The 27,459-nt window shown below is 42.2% G+C and overlaps 1 protein-coding gene across 12 annotated transcripts in view; it reads left to right on the forward strand.

The window, feature by feature from the left end:
- The window catches only part of SPIDR (scaffold protein involved in DNA repair), a 331,517-nt gene that overhangs the window by 213,737 nt on the left and 90,321 nt on the right, over nucleotides 1-27,459 (forward strand). For 11 of the 12 annotated variants that reach the window (XR_003002947.1, XM_024742596.1, XM_024742599.1 and 8 more), the window contains 2 exons: nucleotides 14,754-14,949; nucleotides 16,393-16,622. The exons of the other annotated variant lie outside the window; for it this stretch is intronic. Coding sequence is in view for 10 of the 11 variants with exons in the window: in XM_024742596.1 (XP_024598364.1) it covers nucleotides 14,754-14,949; nucleotides 16,393-16,622 (426 nt within the window). In the remaining variant the exon portion in view is untranslated. The remainder of the gene's footprint in view (nucleotides 1-14,753; nucleotides 14,950-16,392; nucleotides 16,623-27,459) is intronic. 12 annotated transcript variants of the gene reach the window in all.

Consider the following 27,459-nt stretch of genomic DNA (forward strand, 5'->3'; position numbering starts at 1 on the left):
TTTACATTCAGGAGATACCTTATAACTCAGTGTGGAATGATCCTTAAAGATAGAGACCAGTCATAACTGATACTAAGGCATCTGGTTTCTGTCTGCACTATGCACTTCACTTGTTAATGCATATATTTAGATCTTGTTATAAAGATTTCTATTTCTGATTTTCAAGAAACAGAACTGAGTAGAGCAGGTAGAATCCTTTACCCAGAAGCCATACCTGTAGGAAGCCCAGCCGTAGCATTGTGCTGTGTTACCTAGTGGACTTTAATGAAGCAAAGTAGCTGAAAGATGATAGTCTCCCTTCTGAATACTAGACTCACAGCCAACTCTGTAGAGATGATACTGTCATGGCACAAATCTAAACTTAGAGATAGGTAGACAGACGATAGAATTGGGATGCTGAGGAAGAGATGTGATGAGGGCATGTTGACTCTCAGCTAGTTGGGTTGGATGGATGGATAGATGGATGGAAGGAAAGATGGATGGATAGATAACAGAGGGAGGGGGATAAGGAAGGAAGGAAAGGAAAGGAGGGAGGGAGGGAGGGAGATGACAGAATTGAGATGCTGAGGAGGGATGAGGAACATGTCAACTTGTATTAGTTGGGTCAGTTTGGGCATATTTGAGAGTACTCATAGGGAAGTGGTCATCGCTTAGTTTCTTCAAGTAACGAGGCAGTTTATTGTTAAAGAAAAGATTGATTTAAGTGCTTATTTGTATCTATTAAAGAATACATTTTTATTGTGGAAAAAAAGACACAATAATAGAAGAAAACTTAGCTGTATACATATAATCCTTTCATTTAAGGATAAATTGCTTAATATTCTGGTACAGTTCATTCCAGCGCTTTCTCCTTATAAGAATATTATATTAATAATATATATGGTCCTACCATCTTGGAATCTCATAGGTCATATAGGCCTGAGTCTGTTTCTCTAATTCAACAATATAACAGGAGCTCCACCCACAGTGTCATTAAATACATTTTTTTGAATTGGGATTTTTAATGCTATCATTTGTATAGCGTTTTCTTGATTTATTTTTCTACTTTTTGTTAGAAAGTTAGATTCTTTGCTATATTTTGCTATAATAAATGAGTATGATTAATATTTTAGTGTGTGTTTTTCTCCACATCTCTGATTATTTCATTGGTATAGATGAAATAACATCTATACCAATAACAGTGACTTTGTCGAGTAAAAGCATATGAACATTTTTAAGGCCTTTAATTACCCAGTTGTGTGTAGAAGTGAATATACTACCATGAACCCAGAGAAAACTAAATTTTTCTAAGATATCCGATCTTCTACTGGGAAAATTGTTAACCTCTAGAGATTTTAAAAAGTTAATGTATTAGGTACTATTTTATTTTAAAATTAAGTTTCTTTTTTAAATATTTTATTTTATTTAATTTATTTATTTGGTTGCTCCGGGTCTTAACTGCGGCCGGTGGGCTCCTTAGTTGCAGCTCACCAGCTCAGTTGCAGCACGTGTGCTCCTTAGATATAGCAAGTGAACTCTTAGTTGCAGCATGCGAACTCTTAGTTGCGGCACACACGTTGGAACTAGTTCTCTGACCAGGGATTGAACCCGCACGCCCTGCGTTGGGAGCATGGAGTCTTAACCACTGTGCCACCAGAGAAGTCCCTTAGGTGCTACTTTAAATAGTAGCTAGTGTGTATGCCAAGCAGTGTATGTACTTGTCTCTTTGTGTGGCTTGTATATTGGAACATATGTACCTAATCTCGCAGTAACAACATTAGGTAGGCATGATACCCATTTTAGCTATGAAAAAGTTAAAGTTCAGAAATTCAAAGTAATTTGGTGGAGATAAAATAGGCAATAGGTAGCAGAGCTAGAATTTAAACCCAGGTCAGTGTGACATCAGACTGTGCTTCTCCTGCCTTGTTCTCCTTCTTTGCATTTTCTGTTACATTTTGGCAGAAGTTTTGTTACTGAATAAAAGTATGGGATTTGTGCCTTGAAAATAAACTTTACAGATTTTTCCCCTTTAAGTCAGTTAGGGTGGCTGGGAAGAGACTAGCAAAAACTATGAAAGAAAAGCCTTAGTGGGAAGGGATCTGCAACTTCACCCCCAACTCCTACCACAACTCTACTTCCACCCCAGGGGGAAAGCACCTCTGACTTCCTCTCATAGAGAGTCCAAACGGTGCTAAGAGACACCCAGAAGGTGGTGGTGACAAGAAACAGAGAACTGGGGTAAGGAGATGAGAAACTCACCAACCAAAGCAACGCAAATCAGTCTTTGAAGGTCATCAAACAGTCCTAAGAGTTGGAGGCAGTGCTGGATGAAAACAGGCAAATGTCTTTCAGGGGGACCTTCAAGATGGCAGAGGAGTAAGATATGGAGATCACCTTCCTCCCCACAGATACATCAGAAATACTTCTACATGTGGAACAACGCCTACAGAACACTCACTGAATGCTGGCAGAAGACCTCAGACTTCCCAAAAGGCAAGAAACTCCCCACGTACCTGACTGTGTGGCTGACCGGCTCTTAGTGCTCCGGCTGGGTGTCAGGCCTGAGCCTCTGAGGTGGGAGAGCCAAGTTCAGGACATCGGACCACCGGAGACCTCCCGGCCCCATGTAATATCCATCGGTGAGAGCTCTCCCAGAGATCTCCGTCTCAACACTAAGACCCAGCTCCACCCAACAGCCAGCAAGCTCCAGTGCTGGAAAGCCCATGCCAAACAACTAGCAAGGCAGGAACACAACCCCACGCATTAGCAGAGAGGCTGCCTAAAATCATACTAAGTTCACAGACTCCCCAAACCCACCACCAGATGCGGCCCTGCCCACCAGAAAGACAAGATGCAGCCCCACCCACCAGAACACAGGCACTAGTCCCCTCCACCAGGAAGCCTACACAACCCACTGAACCAACCTTAGCCACTGGGGGCAGACACCAAAAACAACGGGAACGGGCTTCCCTGGTGGCGCAGTGGTTGAGAGTCTGCCTGCCAGTGCAGAGGACACGGGTTCGAGCCCTGGTCTGGGAGGATCCCACATGCCGCAGAGCGACTGGGCCCGTGAGCCACAACTACTGAGCCTGCGCGTCTGGAGCCTGTGCTCCACAACAAGAGAGGCCGTGACAGTGAGAGGCCCGCGCACCGCGATGAAGAGTGGCCCCCGCTTGCCGCAACTAGAGAAAGCCCTCGCACAGAAACAGAGACCCAACACAGCCAAAAATAAATAAAATAAATAACGAATGATTCTAAAAAAATTTAAAAAAAAAAAAAAAACAACGGGAACTACAAACCTGCAGCCTGCGAAAAGAAGACCCCAAACACAGTAAGTTAAGCAAAATGGGAAGACAGAGAAATATGCAGTAGATGAAGGAGCAAGGTAAAAACCCAGCAGACCTAACAAATGAAGAGGAAGTAGGCAGTCTACCTGAAAAAGAATTCAGAGTAATGATAGTAAAGATGATCCAAAGTCTTGGAAAGAGAATGGAGAAAATACAAGAAACGTTTAACAAGGACCTAGAAGAACTAAAGAGCAAACAAACATTGATGAACAACACAATAAATGAAATTAAAAGTTCTCTGGAAGGAAACAACAGCAGAATAACTGAGGCAGAAGAACGGATAGGTGACCTGGAAGATAAAATAGTGGAAATAACTACTGCAGAGCAGAATAAAGAAAAAAGAATGAAAAGAATTGAGGAGAGTCTCAGAGACCTCTGAGACAACATTAAACATACCAACAGTTGGATTATAGGGATCCCAGAGGAAGAAGAGAAATAGAAAGGGACTGAGAACACACTTGAAGAGATTATAGTTGAAAACTTCACTAACATGGGAAAGGAAATAGTCAAGTCCAGGAAGTGTACAGAGTCCCATACAGGATAAATCCAAGGAGAAACATGCCAAGACATATTAATCAAACTATCAAAAATTAAATACAAAGAAAAAATATTAAAAGCAGCAAGGGAAAAGCAACAAATAACATACAAGGGAATCCCCATGAGGTTAACAGCTGATCTTTCAGCAGAAAGTCTGCAAGCCAGAAGGGAGCAGCAGGACATATTTAAAGTGATGAAAGGAAAAACCTACAACCAAGATTACTCTACCCAACAAGGATCTCATTCAGATTTGACAGGGAAATTGAAACCTTTACAGACAAGCAAAAGTTATGAGAATTCAGCACCACCAAAGCAGCTTTACAGCAAATGCTAAAGGAACTTCTCTAGGCAGGAAACACAAGAGAAGGAAAAGACCTACAAAAATAAACCCCCAACAATTAAGAAAATGGTAATAGGAGCATACATATCGATAATTACCTTAAATGTAAATGGATTAAATGCTCCAACCAAAAGACATAGACTGGCTGAATGGATACAAAAACAACACCGGTATATATTCTGTCTACAAGAGACCCACTTCAGACTTAGGGACACATACAGACTGAAAGTGAGGGGATGGAAAAAGATATTCCATGCAACTGGAAATCAGAAGAAAGCTGGAATAGCAATTCTCATATCAGACAAAATAGACTTTAAAATAAAGAATGTTACAAGAGACACGGAAGGACACTCCATAATGATCAAGGGATCAGTCCAAGAAGAAAATATAACAACTGGAAATATTTATGCACCCAACACATGAGCCCCTCAATACATAAGGCAGATGCTAACAGCCATAAATGGGGAAATGGACAGTAACACAATCATAGTAGGCGACTTTAACACCCCACTTTCATCAATGGACAGTTCATCCAAAATGAAAATAAATAAGGAAACGCAAGCTATAAATGACACATTAAATAAGATGGACTTAATTGATATTTATAGGCCATTCCGTCCAAGAACAACAGAATACACATTCTTCTCAAGCTCTCATGGAACGTTATCCAGGATAGATCATATCTTGGGTTACAAATCAAGCCTTGGTAAATTTAAGAAAATTGAAATCGTCTCAAGTATCTTTTCCGACGACAACACTGTAAGACTGCATATCAGCTACAGGAAAAAAACTGTAAAAAATACAAGCACATGGAGGCTAAACAATACACTACTAAATAACCAAGAGATCATTGAAGAAATCAAAGAGGAAATTAAAAAATACCTAGAAACAAATGACAGTGAAAACACAACAACCCAAAACCTGTGGGATGCAGCAAAAGCAGTTCTAAGAGGGAAGTTTATATCAATACAGTCCTACCTCAGCAAACGAGAAAAATTTCAAATAAACAACCTAACCTTAAACCTAAAGCAATTAGAGAAAGAAGAAGAAGAAAAAAAACCCCAACATTAGCAGAAGGAAAGAAATCATAAAGATTAGATCAGAAATAAATGAAAAAGAAATGAAGGAAACAGTAGCAAAGATCAGTAAAACTAAAAGCTGGTTCTTTGAGAAGATAAAATTGACAAACCATTAGCCAGACTCATCAAGACAAAAAGGGAGAAGACTCAAATCAATAGAATTAGAAATGAAAAAGGAGAAGTAACAGCTGACACTGCAGAAGTACAAAGGATCATGAGAGGTTACTACAAGCAACTATATATGCCAATAAAATGGACAACTTGGAAGAAATGGACGAATTCTTATAAGAGCGCAACCTTCCGAGACTGAACCAGGAAGAAATAGAAAATATGAACAGACCAATCACAAACACTGAAATTGAAACTGTGATTAAAAATCTTCCAACAAACAAAAGCCCAGGACCAGATGGCTTCACAGGCGAATTCTATCAAACATTTAGAGAAGAGCTAACACCTATCCTTCTCAAACTCTTTGAAAATATAGCAGAGGGAGGAACACTCCCAAACTCATTCTGTGAGGCCACCATCACCCTGATACCAAAACCAAAGAGGTCACAAAAAAGAAAACTACAGGCCAATATCACTGATGAGCACAGATGCAAAAATGCTCTGCAAAATACTAGCAAACAGAATCCAACAGCACATTAAAAGGATCATACACCATGATCAAGTGGGGTTTATCCCAAGAAGTCAAGGATTCTTCCAATATACGCAAATCAGTCAGTGTGATACACCATAGTAACAAATTGAAGGAGAAAAACCATATGATAATATCAGTAGATGCAGAAAAAGCTTTCGACAAAATTCAACACCCATTTATGATAAAAACTCTCCAGAAAGTAGGCATAGAGGGAACCTACCTCAACATAATAAAGGCCATATATGACAGACCCACAGCCAACATTGTTCTCAATGGTGAAAGACTGAAACCATTTCCTCTAAGATCAGAAACAAGAAAAGGTTGCCCACTCTCACCACTGTTAATCAACATAGTTTTGGAAGTTTTAGCCACAGCAGTCTGAGAAGAAAAAGAAATAATAGAAATCCAAATTGGAAAAGAAGAAGTAAAATTGTCACGGTTTGCAGGTGACATGATACTATACATGGAGAATCCTAAAGATGCTAGTAGAAAACTACTAGAGCTAATCAATGAATTTGGTAAAGTAGCAGGATGCAAAATTAATGCACAGAAACCTCTTGCATTTCTGCACACTAACAACGAGAAATCTGAAAGAGAAATTAAGGAAGCACCCCCTATATGCCACTGCAACAAAAAGAATAAAATACCTAGGAATAAACCTACCTATGGAGACAAAAAACCTGTATCCATAAAACTGTAAGACACTGGTGAAAGAAATTAAAGATGATACAAACAGATGGAGAGATATACCATGTTCTGGGATTGGAAGAATCAATATTGTGAAAATGACTGTACTACCCAAAGCAATCTACAGATTTAGTGCAGTCCCTATCAAACTCCCAACGGCTTTGTTCACAGTAGAACAAAACATTTCACAATTTGTATGGAAACACAAAACACCCCGAATAGCCAAAGATTGCTTTCTCAAAGCAATCTTGAGAAAGAAAAACGGAGCTGTAGGAATCAGACACCCTGACTTCAGACTATACTACAAAGCTACAGGAATCAAGACAGTATGGTACTGGCACAGAAACAGAAATATAGATCAATGGACAGGATAGAAAGCCCAGAGATAAACCCAAGCACACATGGTCACCTATCTTTGCTAAAGGAGGCAAGAATATACAATGGAGAAAAGACAGCCTTTTCAATAAGTGGTGCTGGGAAAACTGGACAGCTACATGTAAAAGAATGAAATCAGAACAATTCCTAACACCATACACAAAAATAAACTCAAAATGGATTAAAGACCTAAATGTAAGGCCAGACGCTATAAAACTCTTAGAGGAAAACATAGGCAGAACCCTCTGTGACATAAATCACAGCAAGATCCTTTTTTTGACCCACCTCCTAGAGAAATGGAAATAAAAACAAAAGTAAACAAATGGGACCTAACGAAACTTTAAAGCTTTTGCACGGCAAAGGAAACTATAAACAAGATGAAAAGAGAACCGTCAGAATGGGAGAAAATCTTTGCAAACGAAGCAACTGACAAAGGATTAATCTCCAAAATTTACAAGCATCTAATGCAGCTCAATGTCAAAAAAACAAGCAACCCAATCCAAAAATGGGCAGAAGACCTAAATAGACATTTCTCCAAAGAAGATATACAGTTTGCCAACAAACACATGAAAGGATGTTCAACATCACTAATCATTAGAGAAATGCAAATCAAAACTACAATGAGGGCTTCCCTGGTGGCGCAGTGGTTGAGAGTCCCCCTGCCGATGCAGGGGACACGGGTTTGTGCCCCGGTCCGGGAAGATCCCACGTGCTGCGGAGAGTCTGGGCCTGTGAGCCATGGCCGCTGAGCCTGCGCGCCCGGAGCCTGTGCTCCGCAACGGGAGAGGCCACAGCAGTGAGAGGCCCGCGTACTCCAAAAAAAACAAAAAAACAAAAAAAAAACTACAATGAGATATCGTTTCACACCGGTCAGAATGGCCATCATCAAAAATCTACAAACAATAAATATGTATATATGGAATCCAAAAAAAAAAGTACTGAAAAACCTAGGGGCAGGACAGGAATAAAGGTGCAGACGTAGAGAATGGACTTGAGGACACAGGGAGGGGTAAGGGGAAGCTGAGGCGAAGTGAGAGAGTGGCATGGACATATATACACTACCAGCTGTAAAACAGGTAGCTAGTGGGAAGCAGCCGCATAGCACAGGGAGATCAGTTCGGTGCTTTGTGACCACCTAGAGGGGTGGGATAGGGAGGGTGGGAGGGAGATGCAAGAGGGAGGAGATATGGGAATATATGTATATGTACAGGTGATTAACTTTGTTATACATCAGAAACTAAACATTGTTAAGCAACTATACTCCAGTAAAGATGTTAAAAAAAAAGAAAGTAAAGTTTACAACCACTGCCAGATATGTGATGGTTCTTTCTTTAAATTGCAATTTCCAGTGACCTGTGCCTGAGAAAGGAAATGGTCAAGTCAGAGACTTTTGTTAATCTAGAGAATTAGACTCCTGGTTTATAGAGGAAGTCTATTTCACATCTTATATTCTTCAGTGAATTCATCTTCAGTGTAGTTTACTGTTCTCTTTTGAACGGAAATAAAGTGTTCCTCAACAATGTGTTTATTTGGATAAAAAGGGAATTAGAGTCTACTCTGGGAATTTAAAATAACACACACAATTATAAATGTCAGTGTTTTTATCAGTTTTTTTAGATAAGGTGGGTATTTTTTGGGTAGGAAGCTAAAAGAAACAGTTGAACCTGGGAGATAAATCTTGGCAAATAAGAAGTTGAAAATAAAGGAAGTATAAACCTTGAACTTCTTATTTCTGAAATTGGCTTAATTCTTTATTTTAGAGATATTTTTTAGGACTTACGGTTTTAAATTTTTCTTAGAATAAATCTGACTTTTGGTGAGAGGAGGAGTGCCTGTTCACTCTGTAAGTAATTGAGAATGTGGGCAGGATAGTTGGTATTTTTAAAAATTCACGACAAACACTGTTAACATTGTCTTGTCACTGACTTGAGTTTCATGCAGGGGTTCAGATGCCGGTGTCTGGAGGAGGGAACTCAGATGGTTCAAAGCTTGTGCAGTTGCCTCAGAAGTCACTGGGGCATAATAGCCTTTTTCAAATCCAACGAGTTAATCAATCAGAAAGGGTTTACAAAGTAACTAGAATGTGGTTTACTGTCTGCCCTGAGAATCAAAATTCTCAGATAGCTGCATGGAACTTTCTGCAGGGATGGAAGCGTTCTCTGTGCTGCCCACTGTGGTACTGACCACATCAAATACTAGAAATGTGGCTTTTACATCTCAGGAAATGCATTTTAAGTTTTATTTTACTTCTTTTTATTTAAAATCAGTTAGCCACAAGGGCTACCTTAAAAGCACAGGTGTAAAAGGTGGCTCTGATGTTCTGTTTTCACCAGGGACCTTTTTGCATTAAATGTAACGTCCCTCCATTGCAGCTTGTCACACCGGCCTCCCACATCTCACGCTGTCCTAGTAGTTTCATCTGATCCTGTGGGCCAGCGACCGCCTGGCCATTGTGTCACTCCCTTTCCCACGCACTGGTCCCTCCAGGAAGGATGCGGGACCTTTCTTGCTGTATCCAAGTTGGTGGGACTATCCAAGTTGGTGGGTCCCATCCTCCTTCCAGGGAAGAGAACAGACTGGCTTCATTTTTTATTTTTTAATTCTTTACACAGTTTTTTTTCTATAAATTAATTTTATTTATTTATTTATTCATGTATGTATGTATGGCTGCATTGGTTCTACTACAGCACCAATGATGTTTTACTGCACTTAGTTGTTTCCTTCGTGTGTGTCCCTGTATGGACTGTAAGCCCTCTCAACTAGCCCCACACGATGGCTTGGCCTCCCGTGTCAGGAAGATGTGTGCACTAGACAGCTTTGTCCTCAGGCCAGTGGGGCTTCGAGTTGAGACTAAATTGTAAACAAAATTGATTAGTTTATCCCAAGTATGTCTTCAGTGGAAAGAAGAATTAAGTCTAGGTTACGTTTTTCTGACAACTACAGTTCTTAGTCTGACTTCTTTAGCTGACTAGCCATTAAAGGAGGGAAGGAAAGGAAGGAAAGAAAATACCTTCTATTTGTCTTGGTTTAGGTCACTGCATTAATTCCTTAGTCATCCTTGCCACCCACCAAATTTGGACACATTCTTCCTAGACAGTAAACAAGCAAACTGATCTGATTTGTGATGTGAAATAAATATTGTTTGTTTTATGAGCTGATGATGGGGTATTTAACACTTTGGCAGTGTTGACAAGTGATAGCAAATGAAAAGATATTTCACTTGGTTTTCCTCTCTGCCCTTGGTGACATTAAAAAAAAGTCTTGTTTCTTGTTTTACCTGAGTTCTGTATATAACACTCTCAGTAAAGAGCAGTGGAAATGGTTCTTCATGAAAGCAAACATTCGGACAAATTGTCATTTGTATTGAACATACAGGATTCTCTTTTTTTTTCTTTTTTTTTAAGTTTCCAAGAGAAACCATAGTGCTTGGACTCCACGGAAGACTGTTACTGTCTAGTTTTTTGTGTATTTTACCATGTGTGTGACTGTCCCACATTGCAGCCCATCCTATTGCCATGGCTGCTGACTTGTCAAGGATGCTCTGAGAGTTTACTAGAAAGTAAACACACACTCTTCAACTTCCTTAACAGAAGAATCACTGTGAGTCCAGCATCATGATGATGTCCACTGGTGTTGTTGGTTGTGATGTGATTTATCAAGTGAGGTTTAACATTTTAAGTTTGTCTTATTTGTTTGTGTTTGTTTATTTATGGCTTGTTGTGTCTTCGTTGCTGCGCGTGGGCTTTTCCTAGTTGCGGCGAGTGGGGGCTGCTCTGTTGCGGTGCACGGGCTTCTCGTTGCGCTGGCTTCTCTTGTTGCGGAGCATGGGCTCTGGGTGCATGGGCTTCAGTAGTTGTGGCACACTGGCTCAGTAGTTGTGGCTCATGGCCTCTAGAGCGCAGACTCAGTAGTTGTGGCCCACGGGCTTAGTTGCTCTGCAGCATGTGGGATCTTCCCAGACCAGGGCTCAAACCCACGTCCCCTGCATTGGCAGGCGGATTCTTACCTCTGCGCCACCAGGGAAGCCCCTTAGGTTTGTCTTTATTTTTAGTTAGATCTTCAGAAAAACTGGTTAAACTTGTTACAATATTAATCTGAATACATGCTCTGTAAACTTGCTTTTTGGTCATCACATAACATTTGCGGCAATAAGGTAAGTAGAGAGGTGATAGTAGAGTCCACAGCAGTTAACACTGGCCTGCAGCATGAAAAGAAATAAAGAGGTCATACTCCCTAGGAGCATGACGCTGGTGCCATGTATATGGATGTTGGAAGGCTGTGACGTCCTCGGCCTCCAAACGAAGGAAACAGCATCTGTGTTTCTTCTGCAGAAGCTCAGTGAGGTAGTACTGAGAACTCTGCTTGTCACATGGAATCCGAGTTATGGTCATTGCCACCAGGCAGCCCCGCAGGTGCCCCACCATCCCCTTCCCTGTGCCTTCACACACCCTCACCCAGGCAGCCCTCACCTGGTTACCTCTCCTGGGAAACCTTCCCTGTCTCCAGAGGGTCCTCCCTCGGGGTATCATATAACACCCTTTTCCTTTGCAGTAAACCTGTCCTCTCAGCCTTCTTGTCTCAGACTGGATTCCCAGTCCCCTGCCCCTTGCCTGGCATGTCATAGGTGTTGAGTAAAAACAGCGAAATGAACCAAATGAACCTAGATATGGGTTTTAAGGTCTATCCCAAATCCACTAGCCTTGCACATCTATTTTGTATAGGTATGTTTTTAATTTGGTTTAACCTTAATAGCCTCAAACAGGACATTGAATTTGGCAGAACAGAGTTCTAATGTTAGTATGTCTATCTGTAAACTGTAAGGTTCTAAATACACACAGAAATCTTGTGCTATGTTCTTAACTTAGCAGTTAAAATAATATTACTTGATGGGGCTTCCCTGGTGGCGCAGTGGTTGAGAGTCCGCCTGCCGATGCAGGGGACGCGGGTTCATGCCCCGGTCCGGGAAGATCCCACATGCCGCGGAGCGGCTGGGCCCGTGAGCCATGGCCGCTGAGCCTGCGCGTCCAGAGCCTGTGCTCCGCAACGGGAAGGGCCGCGGCGGTGAGAGGCCCACGTACCACAAAAAAAAAAGGAATATTACCTGATCATATTTTTCAAATTAACTTGAAAGAAAAGGCTGGGCACGTATGACATCTTTCATCCATCCTGCTGTATCAGGACCTTCGCAGTTGAGCCCAGTGGTACCCGATGCTGTGCCCCACCCCTGCCCTCTTGCTTCCTTGAACCTCTTCTTGCTGACTGTCACTCTGTCTGGCTTGCCTCTGTCTCTCCATGTCTCCTAATTGTTATTTCTAAGTTACCATACGTGTAGTCTATCGGCTTAAAATATTACTATTGCAAATTTGTCTTCTTGGTGGATTGTCCCTTTTAATCATTGTGTGATGTCCCTCTCTATCCCTGATAATTTTCTTTGCTCTAAAGCCTACTTCATCTGATACTAATTTCAACCATATTTATGTTAATGTTACATGATGGTTTTTCCCCCAGCCTTTTACTTTCATCCTACCTGTATCTTTATATTTGAAGTGAATTTCTTGTAGACAGCATAAAGATGGACCGTATTTTTTAATACACTCTGCTAATCTGTCTTTTAATTGCTTTTTTAGACCATATACACTTAATGTAATTATTGATATATTAAGACTTAAGTCTCCCGTTTTATTTCTCGTTTTCTCTGTGTTGTTCTCTGTTTTTCATTTCTCTGGGTTTTTCTTTTTCTCCTGGCATTATGTGGGTTGCTTGAACATTTTTTAGAATTTCATTTTAATTTATCTATAATGTTTTTGTGTTGTTATAGCTATGTTATTGGTTGCTCTAGGCATTACATTTTATATGCATCACTTATCAGTTTATGGGGTCAACATTTTGCCAGTTTGTGTGAAGTGTAGGAACCTTGCCTCTTATGTCCCTTTACTGTCCTCATTTATATGATTGTCTTAAATATTTCCTTTGCATACATTTAGAACCATATCAGACAGTGTTTGAATTCTTGCTTCAACTCCAAATATAATTTCAAAAACTCAACAGGAGCAGGAAAGCCTATTTTATTTACCTGTATCTTTCCATTTTTATTTCTTCTTCCTCACACCTCTTGAGGTTCTGTTCATTGGTTTTTTTTGGTCTCTTTTTTCTTTGTTGTTTATATTTGGTAATTTATATTATTTTATCTTCACGTTCACTGATCCTTTGCTCCCTTCATTCTGCTGTTGAACCCATCCAGTGAGTTTTATTTTCATTATTTTATTTCCTAGTTATAGAATTTCCGTTTAAGAAAATCTGTATCTTTGCCAAGACTTCCTGTTTCTTTGCTGAGACTTTCTATTCTTTCATTTGTCTCATTGTGCATTTGTAACTGTCACTGAAGCATGTTTGTAATGGCTGCTTTTGAATCTTTGTCAGGTAATTCTGACATCTGCGTCATCTTAACATTGTCATCTAGTCACTGTGTTTTTTCATTCAAGTGAGAATTTTCCTGGTTCTTAGTGTAACAGGTGGTTTTAGATGGTAACCTATACATGTTAGGTATTATGATACGAGAGCCTGGATCTTATTTAAACCAGTTTTAGGTGGCTTTGTCTGGCACTGCTCTGAGAAGAGACGTTGGGAGGGTGGGGGGCTTCTTACTACCAAGTGGAGGAAGGCGTCAGGATTCCCTTCGTTACCGCTTCCCACGAGGCTGCCACTCACCGCAGTGGAGGAAGGTGGGAGGGCCGGGTAGTGGTGAAAGTACTGACTCTGCTGGGCCACTGGACTCTGATCCAAGGGGCAGGGAGTGAGGCTCGGTTACGGGAGTGATGGGGGTGTGAGGGTGAGCGCCTCGTCTCACACCAGCCCAGCCGGCCTGCACAAACTCTTCATCACAGCCTGTCGAGGGGCATGTCCGGCCCCCACTTGGGCTTTGCCTGCTGTGTGTGGCAGTAGGTCACAGTGTTTCTATGATACTTGCCAGGAGCGGAGCAGTGATTCCCTAGGACTTTTCTGTCTCACTGGGCTGCCCCTTCCTTGTCCTTCCTTTCGAGGGTGCTTTTGTCGGCACCCGTTGCTGTTCCTAGGCTACAGACAGGAAGCTCAGGAACTTGCTGCTCTGTCTGTCCTTGGGTCCCAGCTGGACAGCCTCCTCCTCTCCCTTTTCAGCTTCTTCTGCTCTTTCGTTTCTGTGCAGCACCAGGCATTTCCTTGGGTCTAACGGGAGAAATAGGGGAAAGTGTGTCTACTCCGTCTTCCTGTTAACCTTCCTGTTAAGCAGCGCTGCCTGTGTGAGGAATGAGCGTTAGCTAGTCTGAGAGGACCCAGTAGCACATTGTCCTACTTCCACTTGAATGTGGGCCATTTCAGTGACTGTGGTCTGTTTGGTAGTGAAGGTGGAGCTCCTTTGGTGTCTGGTGTCATGTTTTCTGAAAGATGAGAGCTGTGAAGTGTCCAAAGGTCTTTCTTGTAACATTCACTTCAGTGTCGGGCAGCTGTGTGCCCCACCCCCGCCCCCGCCAAGTACTTTCCCCGAGGGGCCCTGAGGCCACTGTCCAGCAGCCTGGGAGGCCCCGGGGGACCTCCAGCTCGAGCACTGCCGCCCCTTCCACCCCCACTCCTGACACAAGACTTGCTCAGAAGAGCAGAGCCAGATGCACTGGCAGCTGCTCTAGGGCCTGTGTCCTTAGCCAGCAAGTCGTTGCCCTTTGTGGTTTAGCAAGAAGGTGAGGGGAATCCAGCATTGCAGATAAACTTGTATTTGTATTTCTTTCCCTTTCCAGGCAAAAGCTTATTATCCCAAATGGAAGTTGCCCTGTTATTCTGAATACTTATTTTTGTCAGAAAGTTGTTGCCAAAGAAGATTCAAAAACAACACATGAAGTGCACAGTTGGGACACACCCCTTCCGAGAAGAAGCATCATTTTGGCCCAGATGTTTAGATTTCAGAGCCTAACAAATAACGCACCTGAAAACCAGGTAAACTATCACTGACTTAGAGGTTTTTTGCTTTGTAGTAATACTGCGTTTAAAGGCTTTGGAATTTATAGAGGTGATTACCTTTGGTCCTTTCCAAATATTCAGCAACTATATATGTAATCTTTAATTTATTAAAATATGAGTTTTCTTTTTTTTCTCTTCTCATAATTGCCTAAGAATTTTATTTAAGCCTCTTTTATTTATTAAAAAAAATCATGTTTTTCTTTTTCATAACATCTGTATCCCTTGGGATAAAGAGAGCTGCATAAACTTGAGGTTATACACTGGAGATTGCTTTTTGGAATTTTAGTGGCCCTGAGCCATGGTCATCCACCAAGATGAACTTGGGGAACCACTAAACTTCACTTGCGGCGGGCACAAAGGACACCCCCGGGACCACTCGGGCTCCAAGTGTCTGACTTCAGTGCGCCTGCCTCAGGGTCGCCTAGTTATCCCAGTCAGCGCAGAGCGGAATACTGAGGCTGACGGTGTGAGGGGACATCGGAAAGGAAAGGAAACGGACTTTGAACCTACTTTGTAGGTGTGGAGTTGAGCGGGAGCTCCCTTTGACTGTCAGAGCGTGTGTCTGGAGAGGATTATGTGAAAAGGAGGGCTGTCTAATCAGTTTACTTTAACAGATGGAAAATACAGCTCAGAGTGCATTGCTGCTCTATGTACAGTTTCAGACAGCTATGTGATGGTGAATTCATGAGGTGTGTCTTCGTCTCACGTCCGTGCCAGCGGAGCGGCAGTAGAGCTTAGCGGTTAAGTGTGTGGACTTTGGAACTAGGTGCCTAGTTCGGGTCCTGCCTCAGCCACTTGCTGTTGGGTGACGTTGGGTAAGACACTGAACTCCTGTCTCAGCGTTCTCATCTGTCAAACAGTGGTAACTTTGCAGCCTGCCTCCTTGGGTTGTGAGGTTAAATGTGTTTGTTACACAGCACCGTATGTAAGGGAAAGTGCTGCAATGTAGGAAGCACGGAGCACTCTAGAGGATGTTTATTTACTAGGATGTTTACTGGGGTCATAAAGGTGTTGCATGTTGCTCACAGGAGTGTGCAAAGTGCTAGCACTTCATAATAACCCTAGTCATTCTTTTATTTTGTTTTGTAGTTTGTGCTATTGAGAGCGTTACCTCATAAAAGAAAATGTTTTAAATTACCATAAGGTGTTTTAATAGCAGTACTTTCTCCATGTTTTCAAATCCCCGAGGTGGCCTGTCCTCCTGCCGCTCCCCTGTTCCTCGACTCACCAGGCCTCCTCTGCCACGTTGGTGGCCCGTGGATGGGAGCCCCACGCCATGGGCGTGCATCTGTCCTTGTCATTCCTTGAGTGTCCTGCAGTCACGCCCGATGCTTAGGGTTCCCCAAGCACGTCGGGATTTGGTATGTAGTGTGCCCTTGTGGGTCAGACTGGAATTGTTCCCTTTGCGTGTCTTGCCAGGTTATGTGTGGTGGTCACACCACCGTGGGCACAGACTGGACCCTCAGGCCCGAACAAGCAGAGCTGGGCTTCCCCGCCCGAGCTCCCCTGAGGGATTCTCTGCTGGATGCAGTCGAAAGCCAAGGAGTTGCCACCTGGTCGGGAGCCGGGGTCCGGGTGGTGGTGCAGAGAGTTTACTCTCTTCGCTGCAGGTGTCAGCAGGCAGATGGCACAGACCCTCCTGGAGTTCGGTGAGTGACGAAACACAGGTGCAGGTGCCCAGACTCACCTGGAGAAAGTGGAGGCTCTTCTCAGAGCAATTTCTTCACTGTATTCACCATGTACATGGGTTGTGTTTGTTTGGTTGGTTTTTATTTACATCAGAATTTGGGACACATGGTATGACAGAGGATTTTGTCTATTTGTAAAAAAAGTCCTTACTGAAAAAGTTAGTCGCATTTACTTTTACCTTTAATAATTCATGTTACTGAAAGTGATACAAGCACAAATGGTATTGTTATAAGAAAGCCAAGGCATGGTTACGTACTTAAAAAGACCACTGCAATAGCTATCAAGTTTTATGTCTTAAAAACCTGAATAAGTAAATGGCAGCTGGTAAATCTGTGGCTCCCAGATGGTGCCGTCGAGTCTGCATCAGAGCTCTTGGCAGAACTTCTGCTGTGATGCAAACATTTTTTTACTGCCCTAACCAGTGAGGTGACCACTGACCACCATGTAGGAAGTATGGCTGGTGGGACCGAGGAACTACATTTTAAATTTTATTTAAGTTTAATTAACTTTATTTTAAAGTTTATGTGGATAGTGGCTGCCTTGGTACACAGGATGGCTAGGTAGCTACGAAAGCGAGGGCAAACCTGTGATTCAAAGTACTTTGCTCCAACAAATTGTGGGAATGGCATCTTTTCTACTGAGACTTAGGCTCCTCCTGGTTTTATTTGTTTTCAAATAGCTAGAGACACATCGCTGACTGAGAGTTTATTTATTTATGTCAGACTCTTCTGAGGTTATCTTTCTGTGTTAAATTGCCCTCAAAGCAGTAAGACAGATTTATAACAGAAGAGAAATGAAAAGGTTAGATGCCAGTTCATCAAACAATCATTTTGTCTCTCTACTATTAGGAGAACACTACAGAAGAAATAGTAATTCACAGTCATCCTATCCTTACAGTGCCTTCTGGTATTTTTCAGAAAGAGCAAGCAGGAAGCACTGCCCTGTTAACCGTGAGTCCTCTTCCAGTGGACAGCAACTGATTTTAAAGTACCATGAATTTGAAAAAGTCCCTTCAGGTGTAGGGTTAGAGAATGTTTCTTTTGGAATTATAGAAAAAATTTATTTTTATTTTGTTTGGAATATGCGTGTGTGTGAAACCATTATATCCATCTTTAGGTTTTAACATGACTTCTAGCTGTCGACCAGTTTTGTGCTAGACTTAAACTTGTGTAACTCTAAATAGGATCACCTGAGACAGTTACAGGTTAGACAGAGGTTTAGTCTTGCTTAGCTTTTTTCGCGGTCGGTAGCCGTGCTAGGCTCTAAGGCGGGAGTACCAAGTGAGCAGGGCGCGGAGCACCGCTGCAGGGGGGCGGGCACAGCCGGAGCTGAGGCGGCAGAGCTCACGTTCCTCGGAGGCCATCCTCCAGCTCTGCGGCGGCGCTTGTTTTACTTGTTGAGCAAAGAGAAAAAATTGGAAGGTAAGCTGCTGCCAGTGGTCGGCGTGTGAGTGCTTTGGGTTTGTGCCTTGTAATTACACCTGGGACATATCGAATGAGACTGTGCTCATGGTGGATTGAAGGCAGGGCAGGCATACCTCAAAAATAAGAAAACAGCATTGAGTTATTCAGATGGAATGCACCTGCATCGTGGCGGGGGGCTTCTCGTTGCACACGTGAGGCTGTAAACAGAGGTTGGAGGACCTTAGCGCCATTTCACAGGTGAGGAAACTGGACCTCAGAGAGGTTCTTACTGCTGATAGTCAAACAGATGGATGAAAGAAAAACATCATGAGGTATAGAATCCCCAAATGACAGTATTGTAGAGAATACGGGAGCTACAAGAGAGGGAAGAATATTGAGTTAGAACCAAGCTGGGTTTAGAATACAGCTGACCCAGGGGTTAAGTCGTCCTGGGAAGCCACTGCGGGAGCTGTGCATGAAAAGGAACCTTTGGACAGAGGCCATAGCGTTTGGCTTTGGGTTTGAGACAAGGCTTCTGAGATGTCTTTGGGGGTACAAAAAGGTCTTATTGTATAACTGATCATTAGTTTTTTCTAGATTCATTTGCTGTAATAATGGTCAGGGTCCCCAGTTTACAAATCACACTAAGAGAGAAGTAACATTACACTTAGCTCCCTCGTGATTCTTTGCTGCTGTGTATAAGGCATCTCCTTGGGGGGTCCCTCAGCAGCATGTGTCCTGGTGTGGACCTTTACACCTGCATGTGCAACACGATACAAGAGGAGACACCATCAGAAGACTTAGGCGTATCGCCTAGGTCACCCTTTTCTACTTGAATTCTGCCTGTAACTTCCTGCCCGTCGGTAACTTGGGGCAGCTGTGCAGTGCACAGAGTCAGTCTTGTCCAGAGGCCCGAGCACAGCCAGCACAGGAGGGAGGTTGAACAGTGAGGGCCGCTGACCTGCCGTCCCCTGCGTTACCTCACCTGCTTTACCTCAGAGACCTCTCTAGCCAGCAGTGAGCTGAAGACTACTCTGATCACTGTGTGTTTTCTACAGTCAGAAATGGCCGTGTCAGAATACATTAAGGCCTGTGCAAAGAGAGACAGCGCTGTCTTATGAGACTCTGCGGCCACGGTGATTCTCCCTTCCTGCCCAGAGCAGGCCAGGTGCCTCCCGAGGAAGCTGTGGTGACTTTTCGGTCTAACTTGGCACTTTGATCGTATCAAGCTAGTGCTCTAGCCGTGTCACTTTTATGAGATCAGTAAGAGCTTGTCTTCTGGCAGACAGCCCAATTTTTGTCAGCTTTGAAATCAAAAGAAATCTGTTCGAAGCCTGCCAGTCCTGAAGGGGGTCAGATAGATTCTGTCAAAAGGTTCATATTCTCTGAGCTGTGAAACAGTATCAGAAATACACTTCAGGTTTCAGAAATATAATAAGTAGGAGTCTCCGGTCCGTTGTTCATCAGGATGACGTCCTTTAACTCAAGCTATTACAGAAAACATTTCTACTTGGTCTCTCAAGGTGTTATAGGTCAGCGTAACCAACACGAACTGAAGTTTTATAACCCCCTAAATCAAAGGTAACAAAAAACCAGTCCAGAGAACACTCCCTAAACAGTAAGCAAGGCAGTCTGTTCAGAGGCAAAACACACCTTTATCTAGATCCACTGCATATTGGATGAATATTATATAAACGCATGACTAATAAGACCATAGGCTTTTTTAGCCCAAAGGGAGCACTGGTTTATACTGATGGAAACTGGGGCCAAGAAAAAGTAAGTGGACTCCCTAGTGACCCCCCTCCCTCCTGGCAGAGTGGAATCTAGACCGAACGGCCTTGCTCCAGGTCCATGGGGATCGCCGTTAAACATTGCCTTTTTTCCTCCCTTTCTGTGAAACCTTCACTTCCTTTCTCCTTGAGATATTTAACTTATTTTATCCCTCAGAGACGCACATTCTTTCTAGCCGGTCATTGCAGAAATACTTATTATGGGAGAGTTAGTCTTTTGTGAGGGCGTTGAATTCATAGAAATGGTCATGCATTTGGACAAACGCCCGGAGGGGACAGAACCTTCTTATTTAACTATTTTCTAGTTATCTTGCACTTCAGTTTTATGGAAATTCATTGAGCTGAACTCAGGAAAAATAGGCACATTTTCCTTCCTCTATACCTTGATGTTACTCTCTTTTCATCTTTTGACCCTTCCTTTAGTCTTTTGTCACTGTTACCCTGGGCCAGATTCCGGGTCTGCATGGTTGACAAAAACAGCCATCATGCTGTGCTCACGGGGCATAGTCTGGTGAGGGCGTCGCATGCAAAACAACCGAAAACAAATAGGTTTATGGTTTTAAGTTGTGGTCGGTGCTCTGGTAAGGAAAAAGTGGGAGACTGTGAGAGACAAGTGGAGAAGGGAAGGAGTTTACTTTGTGGATTCAAGTGCAGGTGTTCTAAGGCAGCACTATTTAAGTGACACTTGAAAGCTAAGTGGATGTTAGGTGAAAAGCAGATGAAATAGAGGGAGTGCCTTTGAGAGCTCCAAACAGGAGGGAGATGGTGGAGTGGCCAGCGTGCGTGGGCCATGGGCAGGAGCCATCCCCAAACAAGGTGTACCCATCTGACAGACACTTCAGCTGTGGGATGGAAGATGGTTTGGGGAAGAGGGGTTGTGGAGCAGGGCCCCAGTGGAAGGAGAGAGGCCGGGAAGAGGCTACTGCTGCATCCAGCACAGCCCAGGCTCCAAGTGTCACGCGGCACCACGGCAAAATGGAGGAATGTTTCTGATGCGTGTGGTGACTTGGTAAGGGATTGAGTGGGGGTAGGCGGAAGGAAATATTAAGACTGATCCTCAGTTTGAGTGCTTGGTTGAGTGATGGGCCATTTACTGAGGTGAGAAAACTGGTTTGGAGGGAAGCTTGAGAATTCAGTTTGGGGCCTGTTTAGTTTGAGATTCCTATGAGACATGCAAGAAAGGATGTCAGATGAAAAGTCTGGATATACAGATCTCACATTCAGAGAAGATTTTAGGTTGGAAATAAATATTGGGGGGTTTTCAGCCTACAGCTGGTCGGTCTGTATATTTGTATGTGCATTCGTTTTGTTGGCTAATTTGAAGAGGTTACGGTTGTCCGTGGTGCTAAGTTCCAAAGGCCCTGGAGGGCCTGTAGTGAGAGGCAGATGCCCCAGCCCTCCTCCCTTTACCCCCTTCACAGCTGTTCTGTCCCAGCTGGAAACTGTCTAAAGCCAGGGCAGTGGATGAGAACACATTAGGGAAATAGTAGACACAAAAGAAAGAAGAGGTGTAGCGTCAAGATCTAAGGTCCTGTAGCATTAGAGAATGGGTAGAAGAGGGACCACAGAGGAGCCTGGAGAGGAAGGGCTAGTCGTGGCAGGCACTCAGCATGGTGGGATGCCACGTGTGGTAGAGGGCAGCTGACGGGGTGCCTCAGAGAAGCCTAATAAGGTGACGGATGAAGCCGTGTGAAGTTCCTGGATGACTTTATGCACAGGAGTTGCTGGGGGTGGAGGTGGATGCTAGCTCCCTGGGCACGCAGGAGTGGGTGGGAAGTGGGGAGCGTGGACAGGTTTTGACAGCAAAGTTTTGTTGACGCAGGAGGGAGTGAGAATGCCCAGCATTCAACAGCACAGCAGAACCACAGTGCAGGCATTCTGTCTCTTGCTTCCAATGTTGGGACCAGTTTTCTTTCTTCTTTTTTTTTTTAATTGAAGTATAGTTCATTTACAATGGTGTTAGTTTCAGGTATACAGCACAGTGATTCAGTTTTGTGTATATATATTCTTTTCCATATTCTTTTCCATTATGGTTTATTACAAGATACTGAATATAGTTCCCTGTGCTCTACAGTAGGTCCTTGTTGTTTATCTATTTTCTCTAGTGGTGTGTATCTGTTAATTCCAAATTCCTAATGTTTCCCTCCCCCGCTTTCCCCTTTGGTAACCATAAATTTGTTTTGTATGTCTGTCTGTTTCTGTTTTGTAAATAAGTTCATTTGTATCATTTTTTTTAGATTTCAGTATAACCAATGTTCACAGTGGCACTATTTACAATAGTCAAGACTTGGAGGCAACCTAAATGTCTGTCAACAGATGAATGGATAAAGAAGGTGTGGTATATGTATACACAATGGAATACTACTCAGCCATAAAATAGAGTGAAATATTGCTATTTGCAGCAACATGGATGGACCTAGAGAATATCATACTAAGTGGAGTGAGTCAGACAGAGAAAGGCAAATACCATTTGTCTTTTGAAAATGCGTTGAGGTAGAGGCAGGTCGTCAGTGGAAGGAGCAGAAGGTCTAGATTCAGACTAGCCTTGGTTCAAATGCTGACTCCCCCACTTAGCAGGGAGACTTGGAGCAAATTGTGTTTCCTTATTTGTGAAATTGGAATTATAATACTGTCCATAATACAGGTTCATGATGAGGATTAAATGAGATCACATATGTAAAGCATTTACCACGATGCTTCCCATATACTAATAGCACTCAGAGGGTGGCTCACTAGCTCTTGAAAAGCAAGCGTGAATACTTTAAAATTGTAAAATACTGATAACGTTGTACAGTAATAGAAACCTAACATAAGCAAAGAAAAGACATCTAGTTACGAATCAGCGTTTGTGTTACTTTTGTGTCTGTTGTCTAGCTGCAGGGGAAGCTTGACTAAGGTGGTTTTACTTCCATGCTTTTGGCCACCCTCACCCTACTCATCAGCAAGGAGTTGACGCTCATTTACTTCAGAAAACAAACATTTATGTGTATTCATACGTGAACTGTGACCCCTGCCTCTCAGTGATGGAAGTATAGAAGTTCCTCTGTAATAAACACATTTCCAGCAATTGCCCGAGTGCCGCGTCCCGTGTTGGATGGTGCTGTTAACTACAGCTGGTCTAGTTTTGTCTTTTATCTAGAGCAACTAAAGACATCCCAGACGGCTGATGGTGGAAATGCAGAATGAGGAACTAGCAGGTAGTGGGTGGGATGATTCGAGCCCTTTGTTTGTGTTTGGGCAGTAGAGAACGATTCTTGTCTCCAGCTTGCCAGGGCTCTGTTGAAAAGAAAGTCATCAGCTGTGTGCTCACCAGCTAGGTCTCCAGCTCTTATGAACTTTCACTCTCTTCCTGTTACCTGGTTGGATGATATGCTGGATTCATGTCTCTTTTGTGTGTGTATCAAGATGGAATGGCGTGGTGTTCTTCCTCCAGAACAGCAGTTCATACATGTCAGCAGTGGAAGAGCCCAAAGGGAGGACGACAGTTCCTGCTCATCAGAGGCACACAGGCCACCCCACCTGCCCTCCTTTTGTGTCTGCCACACCCACCAGACTGTGCAGTGATTGCATTGACTGACCCGCTCAGCATCACATTTCTAAGGTTGTGATTTTACTTGTACTTTATTTCTTCATATTGTAGGAAAATTGGAATCACTCCTCTTCAATGATTTGAGTATTTTTATCGTGATGCAAAGGTATTATAAGAGGAGAGCATCATTTTTTTAACGTGTCCTCATAAATGATGTCATAGCCCATTCCTCAGGTTTTTCTTAAGGTTTTTCTAGTTAGTCATTAACTCTGTGTTCATGAGTCTTAAATAAACCCTTTAATCTCAGCTTCCCAGCTCTTAACTTTTGCTTATTTCCTCTCTAAAACACCTCTTTTGTGATATCCCAAGGTCATTCAGCCCCATTTTCTTCTCAGTCCTGTCTTATTGCTGGTAATTCTACTGATTGACATCCAGATCTTTTACATTCTTTGCCGTTCCTCCTGTTCACATTCTGAATTACTGTGAGGGGTAAAAATAGCATCAAATCCATGGAATTACAGTTCTAGTCCTAGCTGTTCTTTAATGCGTACACAAACAGCTGTCAAAATTGGAAGTTGAAAAGAAGCTGAAAGAATCTATCTTACTTCTACCTCTTTTTTAAAGAGCTTTATCAATACATAATTCACATGCTGTAAAAATTCACCCTTTTAAAGTGTACAGGTCAACAGTTTTTATTATATTTACAGAGTTGTTCAATCATGACCATATTCTAATGTTAGAACATTTTTGTGACCTCAAAAAGAAACTCCATACCAAGTGGCTGCTGACTCCCCTTCTCCATGGCAACCACTACTCTGCTTTCTGTCTCTGTGGATTTATCTGTTTTGGAATAGTGCTGGTATGAACATTTGTGTCCAAGTTTTTTCTGTGGATGTAATTTTTCAGTTTTCTTGAGTATATATCTAGGAGTGGAATTGCTGGGTCATATGGTAACTCCTTTCTTTTTTAATTCTTTGAGGAATTAAAGTTTTTTCCAAAGAAACTGCACCGTTTTACATTCCCACCAGCAATGTATGAGGGCTCCAGTTTCTCCACATCCTCTCAACACTTGTGATTGTCTTTTATTCTAGCCATCCTAGTGGATATGAAGTAGTATCTCATTGTGGCTGTGATTTACATTTCCCTAAGGATTAATGATGTTGAGCATCTTCTCATATGCTTCTTGGCCATTTGCATACTTCTTTGGAGAAATGCCTGTTTAAGTCCTTTGCCCATTTTCTTAATTGGGTTATTTGTCCTTTTTTTGTTGAATTATAAGAGTTCTTTATTCTCATATATATGAGATATGAGTCTCATATATATGATTTGCAAATACAAGTCTCATGTCATATATATGATTTGCAAATATTAATTCTGTAGTGGGTTTTTTTTCACTTTTTTATAGTGTTCTTTGAAGCACAAAGGTTTATAATTTTGGTGATGTCCAATTTATCTTTTTGTTTGTTCATTTGGTTGCTTGTGCTGTTGGTGTTTTGGTGTCATATCTAAGAAACTGTTGCCTAATCCAAGGTTATGAAGGTTTACTTCTGTATTTTCTTCAGAGTTTTATAGTTTTTACGCTTACAATTAGGTCTGTAGTCCATTTGAGTAATTTTTGTGTATGATGTAAGGCGGGGGTCCAGCCTCATTTTATTATTATTTTTTTTTATGCAGTACGCGGGCCTCTCACTGCCGTGGCCTCTCCCGTTGCGGAGCACAGGCTCCAGACGCGCAGGCTCAGTGGCCATGGCTCACGGGCCCAGCCGCTCCGTGGCACGTGGGATCTTCCCGGACCGGGGCACGAACCCGTGTCCCCTGCATCGGCAGGCGGACTCTCAACCACTGCGCCGCCAGGGAGGCCCTCCAGCCTCATTTTTACATGTGTGTATCCAGTTGTCCTAGCACTATTTGCTAAAATGACTGCTCTTTCTCCATGGAATTTTCTTGGCACCCTTGTCAAAAATCAATTGACCATACGTAGAAGTGTTTTGACTCTCAGTTCTCCTCCATTGCTCTATCTGCATGTCGTTATGCCAGCACCACAGTGATCTTAATTATCAATGCTATACCTTTATAGTATGTTTGGAAATCAGGGAGTGTGAGTCCTCTAACTTTATTTTTTCCAAGATTATGTTTGGAATTGTGAGTCTTTTATATTAACACATGAATTTTAGAATCAGCTTGTTAATTTTTATTTATTTTGCAGTAAACCAACTGGGTTTTTGATAGAGATTGTGTTGAATGTGTATGTCAATTAGAAGAGAATTGCTGTCTTATCAATACTTAGTCTTTGGATCCATAAACAAGGGATGTCTTCTCATTTAATTAGATCTTTAATTTCTTTCATCAGTGCTTTGTAGCTTTCAGCCTGCAAATCTTGCATTTCTTTTGTTAAGTTTATACCTATTCTCTTTTTTTATGCTATTGTAAATGCAGTTGCTTCCTTAATTTCACTTCTGATTGTTTACTGCTAGGTGTAGGTATGCAAGTGATTTTTATATATTGGTCTGTGTTCTAAAGTCTTGTTGAATTTGCTGTATTCGCTCTCATAGTCTTTTAGTGGATTCCTTAGGATTTTTCACACATAAAATCATGCAGCCTTCAGATAAAGATAGTTTCACTTCAAGATAGTTTTACTTCTTCATTTCCAATCTGGTTGTATCTTATTTCTTTTTCTTTCTTAATTGTCCTGGAAGCGCTTTTGTCTTGAGGCAGAAAAATAGAAATGGCTATTTGAAGCTGTGGTGCTTTCGCAGTAGCTCATCTTCCTGCTCATTTTCCTCAGTCTCTTGAGGTCCTGTGCGGACTTCACTACCATCTTACACCACTTGCCTTGTGAAGTCTCTCTTGATTTCCCCCGCAGAAATAACCTCTTCTTCAATGTGGTAGGATGAAAAAAACCACATTTTGGAAGCAGACAAACTTGGGTTTGAATCTGAACTCTGCCATCTGCTAGCTCTATGTTCTTGGTTAGAGATCAGTAGGCAGGTAGACAGGTAGGCAGATAGATAGGTAGGTAGATAGGTAATCTTAACTCTCTTCATTTTCGTAACAGCCCCATGCAGTTAGCACCGTCACTGTCAGCCTTGCATGGTTGTTGTGAAGATTCAGTGAGATAACATTTATAAAATGCTTGATGCCAAGTAGACACTCTTAGCACTATTTGCTTTATGATTATCACGGTCATTTGTATTGTGGTTAGTTATAGAGGTGTCAGTCTTTAAGGTTGTCAGCTCCTTGCAGGTAGGGGTTACGTGTAGGAGTATTTATTATTGCATCTTGTGCAAATATTGTGCCTATTATATATCCCTAAATATATTTCAGTTTGATGTATTTCTTTTTGGTATTTATGGTAGTTTGTCTTTGTGTATCATTTCTCCCCGTCTAGATGAAACAAAATGGATCCATTTTCCTACGCTTTATCTCTTTTTTAAGCTTTTATCATTTTATTGGTCTGGTATCAGGTTACAGCTAGCTGATTGAAATTTGAAAGGTTTCAGAGTAAAATCAGAGCTGTGGATAATCTGAAAGCAGTATGTTCATGTTCTTTAAACACTGTATAATACCAACCCCTATCATTGATCCAATTCATATTTGCTTATGAGATTATTTAATGCATATTTAATGAGCTTATTGATACTATGAAATGGCAATGAAAGTTCCCTTGTTCTTTTTTATGTATTAAACCAGTGATACACTTGAAAAAATCAAAAGGAATGGCAACAGCCTAGTGATGTGAGTACAGAAAATTATGAAAATAAAATTTTCATAACAGTATGAAGATAGCAAGAGTAATTTTCCAGATTCACAGCCAGATGACTATGCTGTGTGTATCCATAGTTCTAAGTTTGCATCTTAATCTGGCCTTGGTGATTTTCCAGCACCTGTTATCCATCAAGATCAAGAATGGTTTCAAGGTGGCCCTATATAAAAGGCATGGAATTTTCTGCCTGTTTCTGACCTCCTTTCCCTGGAAACTTTTGTTCCTAAAAGCGTCTGGAGACCCCTAATGGTCTGCACCGCCACCCTCCCGTGCCTGCAGCTGTGACCTGGAGCAGTACTATGGTCACACTAG

This window comes from Neophocaena asiaeorientalis, unplaced genomic scaffold (assembly GCF_003031525.2).
Source record: "Neophocaena asiaeorientalis asiaeorientalis breed wild unplaced genomic scaffold, Neophocaena_asiaeorientalis_V1.1 scaffold226, whole genome shotgun sequence".
Classification (NCBI taxonomy): domain Eukaryota; kingdom Metazoa; phylum Chordata; class Mammalia; order Artiodactyla; family Phocoenidae; genus Neophocaena; species Neophocaena asiaeorientalis.